The sequence below is a fragment of the Osmia bicornis genome, chromosome 3 (genome assembly GCF_907164935.1).
Source record: "Osmia bicornis bicornis chromosome 3, iOsmBic2.1, whole genome shotgun sequence".
Classification (NCBI taxonomy): domain Eukaryota; kingdom Metazoa; phylum Arthropoda; class Insecta; order Hymenoptera; family Megachilidae; genus Osmia; species Osmia bicornis.
The window spans coordinates 4,973,754-4,986,443 of NC_060218.1; the positions used below are offsets into that span (position 1 = coordinate 4,973,754).

General features: G+C 46.8%; 1 protein-coding gene across 2 annotated transcripts in view; it reads right to left on the reverse strand.

Annotated features, from left to right (window-relative positions):
- The window catches only part of LOC114871842 (hemicentin-1), a 43,229-nt gene that overhangs the window by 23,966 nt on the left and 6,573 nt on the right, over positions 1-12,690 (reverse strand). For both annotated transcript variants that reach the window (XM_029178351.2, XM_029178341.2), the window contains exon 2: positions 12,495-12,682. In XM_029178351.2, the coding sequence (XP_029034184.1) occupies positions 12,495-12,552 (58 nt within the window). In that variant the 5' untranslated portion in view covers positions 12,553-12,682. The remainder of the gene's footprint in view (positions 1-12,494; positions 12,683-12,690) is intronic.

Below are 12,690 nucleotides of genomic sequence, written 5' to 3' on the forward strand. Positions count from 1 at the left end.
GACAGGAAAATAGAATACATAAAAAGAGAAAGAGAGGGATGGTATCGATGGTCGGCTCGTTTCGAACAGCACGGACTACGCGAAGTGTAAGAGGGAAGAAGGGTAGGGTGAAATGGTAACCAGAAAAGCAATTCAATCTGGAATCGGCAAGATAGAGGCGAACCGTTGCGGCAGCGAGACCGTTCCATTACCGGTTTACTGAAAGAGAAAAAGGAACAAGGGAGAGCAATGGGTGGCGGTGGTGGAGACTGGCAGCAATGGCACGGTTTGCCGCGACGCGCGGCCATTGTCACGGATAATTGCACGGCTAGTTAGCCGGCTTAGCGGAGACGCCTCGAAAACGGCCCGATTCAGACACGAACGCGAACGGAAGAAAAATATTATTTCATATATCGCGTTTCATAACATAAAAATTCCCGATGTTTTTGGCAGGAATGAAAGTTATTTTTCAAATTCGAACGTTTTATTCGTCGAAATACCATTCGGATGTATGGCCCTTTTTTTTTTTTTTACAAACGCGATTCAATGAAAACATCAGCGCCGATCACGCGCCATGATCGGCTACGATATTTTTACGAACACCGACAGCAACTGACTGAGCAGTGAATCACGGTTTGTTTGAACGCGTTTGCAGGATAAACCCTGTACGGATAAAAGAGCGCAGCATCAGCGTTCAGCTTTACTCCATCATTCTTTGAGCAGCTATGTACCTTTGTACGGTTCATTTGTTCTTTCGAATTGAAAAAAAGAATTGTATAAAATCCCGATCGTTGTAGGATGAAAAATAAATTGAAAACGCGCAACGAGTACAGTCGTGCTGCCGGTCGCGTTAACTCGCGCTATCTCGTTGCCCCTCTTAAGAAATTTTCTTCCAACCTTTTTACGCGCGGTTTATCTCTCCGAGGATGCTGTTACGCTCTTCTTCCGTCTCCGTGAGGAGAACGCGCTTGTCCCATCGCGCGCGATACCAGATAAAGCCAAGCCCCTACGATTCTATTTGTTCCGGCTTGATTCGAAGACGAAACAAAAGCACGCGTTCCTCCATTAACCGTCTCGTTGAAACGGGCTTCTCGTTGATAAAAACAGTAAACGAGGAAGCGGCAGGACGAGGCTCGTTGCATAGGTAATACCGTGTAACGGGGCAATGCGGGATAATCGGAGAATTAAAGCGAACACTCGTCGCTGATCTCCTTTCCTCGAGCGTAGTAACCGAGGCTACTCGGTGTCGTCTTACGCGGTTTTAAAAATTATACTTTAACCGCGGAAAAATTTGTAATTTTCTAGCATTCGCGACGAAACGATGTTGATCGACGGCGAACACGTTGAAACGCTATTCGACGAGGAGGAAGTTTCTTTGGCGTATCGCGATGGAGTGCGCGAGCGTAGAAATCCCGAGTGCCCGTCGAGAACAGAAGACCCGAGGATACGGTGTATACCCACTCGTCCCGATTCCTCGATGACGAAAGTAAGAGAGAGAAGATGGGAAAAGGGATCCCGGCTTTCCATCTCGTAGGATGGGAAATGGAGGTTTCAACGGATAGGAAAACGGGCACGAGACGCCAGTTTCGTTACGCGTTTCCGATCCTTAATGGGTTTATACAAGGAGTCGCATTCCAAGTTCCACGCCGTACGTAAGTACGTAATTCGGAGTCGCTTTAACAAGTTCTGCCGCGGAGACATTCGCGGGCGAGAAACACGCGGCGAATCGATCCGTCGTCGAGCGTTTTGCGCTTTCAACGCTGGAGAGTCTGGTCTATCCGTTCGGCAACGATACGTATGAAATCGTCTCTGAAAACGTTCCAGCCGCGCGCTCCGCTTCCGGCTTTGGTACGTGTAACGTCGTTCCACGTGCTCGACAGATGTTGCTCGTTTTTCTGCGACCTATGCTTCGTCTACGACGTCGAAAGACGCCCTCGACCCGTGCCGCTTGCAACCCTGCTGCGGAAGAAGGGCAAAAAATGGCCCGAATAGAATTCGTGTATTAGCGTTAGAAGAAGCGGAGCCAAAACGGCGCGGCACGATTTCGTGACACAAAAGTATCGGAAAGTAAGCTTAACGTTTATCGAATACGAGTACATAAAACGTTTCATCGATATTCATAATGCAAAATGGCTGATTGCAGATTACAACGAACAATGATCGATTTCCGGATATATAAAATTTGACACGATTCGATGATATATAAAATTATCGCCAAATACCACTTATGATATATATCAATTTTAAGCTCAAAGCCCGATGATAATGACTACGTAAATGTTTCATCAATATTCATATCGCAAAATGGCTGGTTCTTTGTTGCAGCCATCGATGAATCAATCAGTTTCGAGTTCAAGTATCGTCCATTAGCGAGTACCCAATTTTCAATTGTTTATATTTCACAGCTTCCAGATTACGTAAGCCGTTTTTTAAACGGCCTGTACACGGAGGAAAGTACGAGGTAATGGAAATTGGATATTTCCTAATGAACAATACTGTGCTAAATTGGTTGATTCATTGTTGGCTACATTGAAGATTGATATTTGGAATATTGATGAAACGTTTATGGAGTCAATTTCAATAAACTTGAAACTCTAAATTGGATACCGCAAATGGCATTTTGCGATAGTTTTATATGTCATCGAATCGCGTCAGACTTTGTAAGAAATTTTTATAGAACATCAAGAAAGATGATTACGAGGGTGGATGAAAACGAAGCGATCCTTGCTGAGAGACAGACGGTTAGATTAGCTTCGAAAAGGGTTGAATCGGAGGATCGTAGGAGGCGACGCGTGCCTCGATACCGCGAGTGCATCGAAGCGTACCGAAAGGTTTGCGAGAAGGACGGGAACGGTTAATGCTCGGGCATAAATATCGAGGCTCTAATTACGTCGACGAGCGTGCACGCGCCGCACATATACCGGGCATATTCCCATCGAATTCGTAATTATGGGCTTAATTGAAAACGTGCCGGCCATTCTCCGTCAGCCGGTCGCCGTTGCGAGCGCGTTACCTCGTAATTTCTAAAAACAAAACTGCGCCCTCCCTCTTTCTCCTCTCCGTTCGCCCCGCTATTTCGCGCTCCGCTCATTCGCGAATCGTAGCGGGGCTGCGACGGCGACACCGTACGTAGTAGTACGTATGTAAGAGACGAACGATGACCTCGATGGAAGTTACGGTACCGCGAGCGGTGCGGATGGGGCGCAGAACCGGGCACCCAAGAGAGGATTCGGGTCAGCCGAGCGAGCTGAGCGAAGCCGAGTACAACGTTCGTCGCGTGTGTCTATCGGCCGTGAACGTTGCTCGAAGCTGCCCCCGCGTCGAAAAAAAAAGAGCACAGGGATGCAAAGCGACGGCCGTGTAATTTATATCCGGGAGCGGAGCCAAGAAGCCGAGGGTACCCCTCGATCCCGTGAATCCTTCGGCTTGCGCTTTTGCGACGAGAAAACGCGCAAAACTCGTCGAACGACAAAACAGACTGACGTTCGTCGATTACATCCGCTCCGGCGAGACACACATACGTGTACTGCTTACATAGTCGACGGATTGTACAACGCGACGAGCACGATGAACGAGCCGTGAGAACGGCCCGTTTGGGTTAATGGCATCGTAGGAAACGTTGCTTCGCTAACTCGTGCCCTCGCCGTTTTTTCTCTTTCCGTCCCGCGCGCGGATCCTCGTCACGGCCGGACGCGGACCGTTTTACGCGTTGATAATTTCACTGGATCACGAACGAGAGAGAGAGTGTGGTATCATCCGAGAAAAAGGAGAAACGAGGATCCGTTTCCTCTTTCGGGCAGCCTTTTTAATACCGCTCGACTGCGAATCGAGGAAAACGAACGGAGGGAGCGATTGTTGATCGTCTTGGAAGAAAAACGAATTCCTGGCTGTGTATAAGTCGATAACGCGAAGGGTAGAGTCCGGTAGCGAAGCTTGGCCGCGCCGCTTATGGGTATATCGTGCTCTTTGATCTTTAAAAAGAATTCAATTTGCCTGGAGATTGAACCAGGGTCACTGAACCGCGCTCAAACGCCAATCGTTCTTCCCGAGTGCACAGGGGCTGCTACCGTGCCACGGATCCTCCGCCACCCCTTTCCTCGCTCGCTCCCACAGCGCACCCTCTCACAAGGCACGGCTAGGAAACCGGTCGTTTTCCTCGAAAATCGTTCCAACGACTCGCACGTTGCCTTTCGCTGCCTTAATTAATATTAGGCGTCGTCAAAATAGCTGCACGAACGGCAATCACCGACGACGATTCGTTCCATGACCTTACGACGGTAACTTTCATATAGGCAATGGAACGCCTAATTTTGAAAGCTTGCAAAGAATAAAGAACCTTCATCGCGATATCCGACGCGTTCAGAAAGAAAACGATGGAAAGAGAGTAGACTTGCGAGCGTTAAAAGCGAACATTTAATTTTCTTCAACTACCTTTTCCGTTCGTTAACGGGTCCGACTTTCGAAGGAAGTACCGTCCGAACGATTCGATTCGAGTGTCCGAAGAAGACGAAGCTTCCTGTGAAGCTGCGGAACGACCCTCGAATGCGTCGATGGCCCGTCCTTTCTCGTATCCTGTCCAGAAGAAAACGAGAAGAAAAGAGGTGGCGATTCGGATCGAAATTCGATTGGAAATGTCTTGGCAGTTGTGGCGAATCTGGTGTGGAAGTCGTGCAAGCGGAAGAATCGCGTTCGCGACGTAACCGCGATAACCCCGCGTACCTTTGGAAATATTCGGAACGGAAAGACTTTCATGAAAGGGATGAGAGGGGGTAAAAAAGAGCAGTAGACTAGACGACGTTACTTTCTTGGCCTCGCTTATGGGCATTTGCATAATATCGGAATATCCTTTAATGGGGAAAGAGGGTGTTCGGGAAACAGCGATTCTACAGGGTACAATGAAACTTATCGCTTCTTAAGCAACGACCAACTCTCAACCTTCCTCTCCGCGCCTTCGATCCCCTTTCTTTTTACGTTGGTCGTTTCAACGACTGCTTCTATCGCGGATACCACCGTTTCCAACGGAAGAATGATTCGAAAGCAACGCGACTGGAAGAAATTCAACGAGAGAGCAGACCAGTTGTAGGTTTTGGCGGAATTTCGCGGGTAAATTTAACTCGGCCGTTTGCACGTTTTTAGCTCGCTGCGTAATCGCATTAGCCACGCTGTTACAGCGGAACGTTTCTCCCTTTTCTTTTTTCTTTTTTTCTTTTTTGTTCATACTCCATGCGTTTCGTTGATAAAAGGTACGGCCTCCGTTGTTGAATAATATCGTTCTTCGTTATTCGCCGCCCGATGTACTCGAGAGAATATAGCCCCTTTAGATAGGAAATACTATGTGGCACGTCATCGTCCCCACCAATTTTCCCTAGTATTCTCTAGGGACTCTGATATACCTGTCCCGCTGCTTCCCGTTTCTCACTCTCCTTTCCCCCTATGAAATCGTAGACCAAACGAGAGACAGGTAACAACGTTAAGTTCTAGGTTGACTATTAACTTCCCTAGACGCGATGGCGCCAAACCGCGTCTCCTGTCCTTTACGAATTTATGGATTTCGAAATGAAATAATAATATTTCCTTTTTCTTTATCCCCCGTTTAATATTTAACTAATTTTATTTTCGAAAGGTTGATCGTTGGAAAAGTGCTTAAAGCGTCGCGGTTCAAAGCGCTTTTACGATTTTACCCCGAAGAAAATTATTAAAGGAAATGCAAAAGTGGCTACCGAGGGTATCCGATCGCTCGCAAAAGGGTCAATTAAAATTTGATTACTACCATTTACTTCGATCCCATTGGTAAACTCTGAATCATTTTTCTTTTCTCGACGCGGCATAATAATTTAGTAGCTACGTGATATTGCAGTTTCAAGGCAAATATAAGGTCGTACTCGGTGGTTGAAAAGAAAAATGGTTCGCGTGTTCTCGTGAAACGTGACGCGTTCTTTCTTGTCGAAAACATTCGGAGTCCCGGAAGTTTCTTAGCGATCCTTGTTTTTCCGGTCCGGAAACGCGAATTCCGCGAGAGGAACACTCGTAACCACTGACCGGACTATCGATCGAATAGCCAAGCGACGTTTCGCGTCGCGAACTTTTCTTTTACGACGATATTATTAGCGTGGAAAGAAGTTGGCGACGCTCGCGCGTAAACCGCTACCACGATACGGCCTGACAAAACGTTTTCATCTGGAATTCTCAGTTATTTTTCTACGTCTTCGCCTGTGCATCGAACAAAGGTATAAGGAAAGTATTCGAACAGCTAGAATTGGCATAAATGCATTTAAAGTTAGTCTCGTTTGCATATCTCCATTGAAATTTGGTCAAACCATGGCTATTAACGAGCTAGCATTATGCGCCTGTAAACGAGAGGATTCGATTAGTATCTTATTAATGAACAAATCTGGTGTACTTTAGTAGCCATTAATATTTATCTCCTGTTTATCTTAAGAACAACACTTGGCTCGTCACCAATCGACCCTCTACATTATTTATTGAAAATCACCTGTTTTCAAAGTGTATCGTGGAATAAATAAATAAATTACACGGTGTAGTAGATATCCTCGCATCGCAATATGCATTATGCAGGGGGGATACATTCAAAGATAAAATCTATAAATGTGATTGCAGTTGAAATTGGAATTGAAATTGTTATTAATGTACTTCTGATTTGCTTCTTTAGGCAAACGTTATCCCCGAGATTATTAATTAAACGTTAAATCGAAAAACTTTTAAATTAATATTGACTTAAATCTTTTCGCTACGGATTACTCGTCAAATTAAAGATCGACATCGTTTACGCGAGAGTAAGCACGTACCATCGAATCATTTCGCGCCTTTTAATTCCCTGATTACACCGGTCGATCTCGCAGGTTGAACTGCAACACACATACACACACACACGAAATCTGACCGGCTGTTGCGTATCGGTTTCGTCGTTTAACTCCGTGACCGGACATTAGCGTAATGCACGGAACGCGTGTGCCGGGTAAAATTCAGCCGTGGCATCGGGGGTGAGGGAGGAGGAGGAGGAAAATCGATGAGCGCTAACGAGCAGCGAAAAACCTTCTTCCGTATGGCGTTTGCACGCTCGGTGCCACGATGACCGGCAAACATTTTCAACCTTTTCGCGATAGCTCCAAGCTGGAAACGTCAAGAGAAAGTTGGAAGAAATTCGAACGTTCGAAGGGTGAGTTAAGGAGAAGAGGGCCGAAAGGCTTGCCGGTGAACGCCGGTATCGTGCGAGGAAACGAAGCCCGCGACACGGCGACAAGGGTTTCACGTGGAATAATTTCACTTTGCACAGCCAGATAAGAGCACGGGTGCATGTTACCCTACCCATTCTGTATGATTGCGGAATCGCGTGATCCTCGAGCGGGCGAAACGAGAATGGAAGCCCGTGAACGCGTATGCTCGGCCCTTTCGCAGCCGCTGAAAGCTGCCCTTAACCACGAGGAAAGAGCAAAGGGTCGTGTAAAGCGACGCTGATCAGAAACACGATGAACGAGGCTGGCCCATCGAACGACCTTTACAAAACGCTGGTAATTTGACGATTTATGATCGTGACTTTAAGGAAAGTTTTAAGATACCCTTCCGAGAAACGATCGGCTTCTGAAAATGATCGCGTTTAATCTTTACGAGCGATTCGTTCGCGGCGATAACAAGACCCGCGTCGAGACTTTTTTACCGTGGAACGCCATCGGAACGGAGGAGGCCGCGTAAATACGATACCGATAAATCTATGAACGAGGATCCATAAATAGTCAGCCGATACGTGCGCTAGCTGCGATATCGCGCTTCCTAGGTGAGAGTGTCTCGCGAAAGGGTGGCCCAGCCAGCGAATTGGCCGCCGGCCAGCGGATATTTTCGTAGTCTTGCCCTCCCCACAGCTGGTGTACGCGTTCCTAGTAACCCCATCGTCTCTGCCCGGGCTACTTAAATCACTGGAAATATACGTCGGTAGATTCCGTCTGTTCCACTTACTCCCGCGAAACGTTTCGTTCGGTACCAGCGACCCCGGCTATGGAAACCGATAACATTGGATAGTTAAAAACAGAGTATACTGGGTCAAAGGAAAAAAAAAAAAACTGCTCGGTCGACTGAATATATTCGCAATGGACGTTCGAATTGAATCGCAGCGAACGTTCACCTTTGATCATCGATTTGATGTGCAACGCGTAGTTCAGCAGTCTTTTAATCCCAAAAATACGCGATAGGGTAAGATGGTATAGGAGTAAGCTTTGAAATATTGTAAAAAACAAAGTACATAACGCGTTTCATTAATCAAAACGAGTTTTATCTGAAAGAATATCGATCTAGATAATTAAACTTTAAGTAATAATCAACAGTTAATTGAAATAATTAATAGAAAATCACGACAGATAGGGGGTCTCAAATAAACAAATTATTTTTTACAAAATTTATGACCAGCTGTTATATGTTCATAAAAAACCATGAAACTTTTCCTTCGAAAGTTTTCTTCTATCTATGATAGTTTCCAAGATAGTCTATTGTAGCCGAAACTTTAGGGAGTCGTTTCACCCCCTAAATATGAAAACGGGCAAAAATAAAAAAATACGTATACCTTATTTTTATTTGGTCCTTTAAAACATATCCAAAAATCAAAACAACCGGAGACGGACACCTAAAAACCCTTCCTTGTTAGCTTTGATACGCAGACTATTTCACTGTTAGCTTCACTGCATACTCTTATCGACTGCGAATGTCGTTGTACCAGCGTACCCTATATTGTTCTTTCCGTGAAACATTGAAACTCACCCTATGCACTTACGAAAGCAACACGAACAACGGCTTTCAAGTAACATCACAGAACGAGGCTGGTGCGGTGGTAAGAAGAAAAGAATGGGAGAAAGTAAATGTGCAAAGACAGCTGTAAGTGACGAAGAGGTCGCAAACGAGCCGGAAATCGTACAAACGGGCTCAGCTTTGGCCGCGAAAAGAACACGGAGGGATACGAACGCGTATATACGAATCCAATTACGCGGGATGGAGACTTCGCGTACCCTCGGTCCAATTAACGGGAAAACTAATTTTCACGCGGCGAAATCCGCGCACACCGAGACCTACCGCGTATTTTTTTCCCCCTCTTTTGTCCCCGTGCACACCGTGGCGACCGGATTCCCGCCGCCCTTCGTCCTTTTTTCTCCTTTTTTTCTCTATTTTTTTTTTCCACCCTCTCTGGCCACGTTTGGTCCCGATTCAGCGCGCGGTAATACGCGCGCAGCCGCTTGCTCGTTCCGCTGAATTTAATTTAGCACTTACCGTATTGCACGGGGCACGGCTAACCGTTTAACCGCCTAACGCCTTTGCCAACTTGCAGGGGACAACGGGCTGCGGAATTTTGTAGAGCAGCGTATATGCTCGCCCGTGTGCGTTTCCACACGGACGGACACTCGGCCTCGATTCACAAACGCGTCCCGTACACCAACGACCGAAACTCGTAAGCTCGATTTTTCCAAACCGATCGTTCCTCTCTAGGCTAGGCTACGCGATATCGCTTTCTAACCGTTTCGCGTCCATTCCGTTAGCAGCCGCGGATTAACGGGCACTCGCGAAACGAAACCCTTTAAACTCGGCACCCAACTCGGTAGCTGCCCGATCCAGATCGACTCGATATCGACTGTTTGACGTTCTCCTCCGGGAGGATTGCTACGAAAGGGGAATGACGTGCAGCGAACGTCGACGATTGATTCCGGCTATTATTGGTTGCGACTGTATCGACCTCGTCAGAGACAACAAATAAATGAACAAATCTTATTCCCTACATTCGATTTCAATTGAAACTTTAATAATTCAGTGCCTCGACACAAGGTTGAAAAATTATTAATTTTACGAACGAAATCCGTAGGGTAAATATATCCTCTTTTTATATCGAAGTACATAGGTATACCGTCGAGAAATCTGAGATAGTATTCAGAATGTTTATCATCTTTTTCGTATTATTCCCGATGATAAAAGGGCGCGCGGAGTGCATAGGTCAGAGTAGCAAGGTTCTTCCATCGTCTATATAAATCTTCGGTTCCGAGAGGTCGTGTTACTGTTTCCTTCTAATAGGTCAAATTAACCCTTTCCAGTAATCTATATTTAGTGAAATAAGAAGCTCTCTATTATCTACGCGGAGCTGATTAGATGATTTATGCTTTCGTATGCATATTTATACCAATGAAAGGGTTAAGCTCTGAAAGGTAAGCCTTTTTCACGCAACGTGCTTAACCCGAAAACGGAATTACCCAAGGGTTTCCGGGACCTTTAAGAAGTTGCACCGCTCTCGGAGGTTGGATTTATCAAGGAAAATCAGCGGAAACCCGACGGAGAGAAACGGGGCGATGCAAGTTTGCCCTGAACCTACGACCTTCCTCCTCTCGCTGCTCGTTCATACACGCATTAAACACAAACGATCCCGACTGGCTGGCTTTTAATCAGGCTAATGCGTGGCGTCGAGTTATTCCGTGGCTCGTTTCCCTTTCGCGTCCCGTACCGCGCCGATATCGAGCAACGTGGGTGTACACCTCTGAAAATCGAATGCAACCGCGTCCGTCAACGTCGCTCTCCTTTCCTGATGCTGCAATCCATCGGCGACTAAAAACACAGCCGAGAGCAAAGATCCGATCCCGGATCCTCGGCTGTGCTTCTCCATCCCCGACGCCGTGGAACGGGCAATCCGATTCTTTCGACTGGAATAAAGCAAGAGTTCCGCGCGATATCGCGATCCAACGAACAGCGGAACGTTCGAAATGAAAATTTATTCGCGTACCAATCTAGTCGGGATGAATCATGGCGCTTCGGCTCGGATTAACCCTGTGACGGTTCGGACGGTGATGTTTGTTGGATATTTAATGGAACAAAATGGTATCGGCGCCGATATTCCAAACGGAATATCGTTGAGGCGAAGGTTTTTAAAGGTAACACTAGTGGATGGTTAATGTTCAACGTTAGCCTGGTGTTTCTAAAAGAGTCGGAGGAATCGGGTTATTTAGGTTACGAGGAAACCTTAGGAGCGCGTGGTACGAAGGAGACACGTTGTGTAGAGAAACGATTCGCGAGGTAAATCCGCTTTGCCGAGAAACTCGAATTCCTGACGCGGCAGCATTTCCTATGACAACGTAACCCCTTGTGTGTGCACAAGATCCGCGAAAGTTTCACAGCAATTCGGCCCCGAAAGTCGTTCTCCGATGAGTCCTTTACCTCGCACACAGTTTCCCGATAATCCGCTGCCGCGTCTTTCCACTCGTAAACTCGGACTTTATCCGCGCGGTTTGGCCGCGACCCAACACCCTTTCGCTTTCTCCCAAGGGACTGGATTTTTTTCATCGCGTTTTAAGCCCCCACCGTGCCCGTTACGTCCAAGCAAGTTATATTTATATCAAGAATATATCCACCGCTTTGTTTACTGTGTATTACTATCTTAAATTTATGTCTGTCGATATGCGAACCATAATTAACGATTTAGGTAATACCTAAATACTGTTCGTCCGCGAGAAAATGGCAAGGGAGATCTTCGTTTGCTCCGCCTAAAAATGGAAAATTTGCTTTCTTTGTCAAGCGATTCGACCAATTACGAAAATACTTGTGACGCGAAGTATGGATTCCTACAAGTTTTAGCCATCTTGTCGCGGGCGAATAGTCCTGTGCAGAGATGAGAAAATGACGAGAGGCAGGAATGCGCGTACGATTGGTCGTAGTCGGTAAGTCACACTCCCCTCCCACACGCACTTTAGATCATCGCGCGTTATTGGCTGAGGCGGTCACGTATTCATCGCGTTGCCTGGCGAAGAAGGAAAATGAGACTTCGCGACAAAATGGAACGGTACGAAGTCAGCGTTGCGATGAACTTTAAACGCGAGGATCAAAAATGGAGACAGGGCGGAGCGTGCGAAGTGCTCTGGTCATCTTTCTATCTCTGCTCGGTACATATTTTACAGAGTCGCTCATGCAACTTCGTGTTTCTTTTTGTATCGAAAAAGAGATTACAGAGAGAGAGAATGCGATGTTCGGAAATTTTTCACTACGCAGGATTACCAGCTTTCAATTCGGAATTACTGTACGGTACAATGGATAGAAATATAGTGGAGAATAGTGGCGTGAAAAGTAACGTACGAAAGTTAGAAATACGTGACGGTAATCGTAAATTTGCCAGGCTTTTTTTCGAACGACGGTCGCGTCTGAACCCTTGTTCCCCCGCTTCCGGTTCCTCCCTCGGTCCCGACTCGGTAGGATCGACTTGCTATCGAGACTTCTCGGAAAGTCTACTCGAGTGAAGTGTTCGCGGCTCGTGGGCCAATCTGTAGGCTCCACTCGCAGCGGATCGTTCAGGAAAAACTCGCGGGTCTCGAAAGAACCTGTTGAGCCGGATGGATAGAGCAATGCTCGAGGCTTGCCCGTGTGCACCAGCGACAGAAAGCGGACAAATACGCGGCAGAGGAAGAATAAACGTTGAGGGGTCAGCGAACCGAAACGTTGGACGCCCCGAGTGGCAGAAGATCAAAGAATCGCATTAGAGCACTCACCTATGGTTCCCAGCAGCGCGACCAGCGTCCAATGCAGTACCTTCCCCTTCCACTTCATTCCACCTTCTTTTTGGAAGCACGTTCACAAGGATCTCCTTCCTTCTTCCACGTCCATCAAAACGCACGACACTTCTAGTCCTTCGGCACGTCGCGAGGGATGCACGACCTTCTTCGCAATCCACTTGAATCTGCAGAC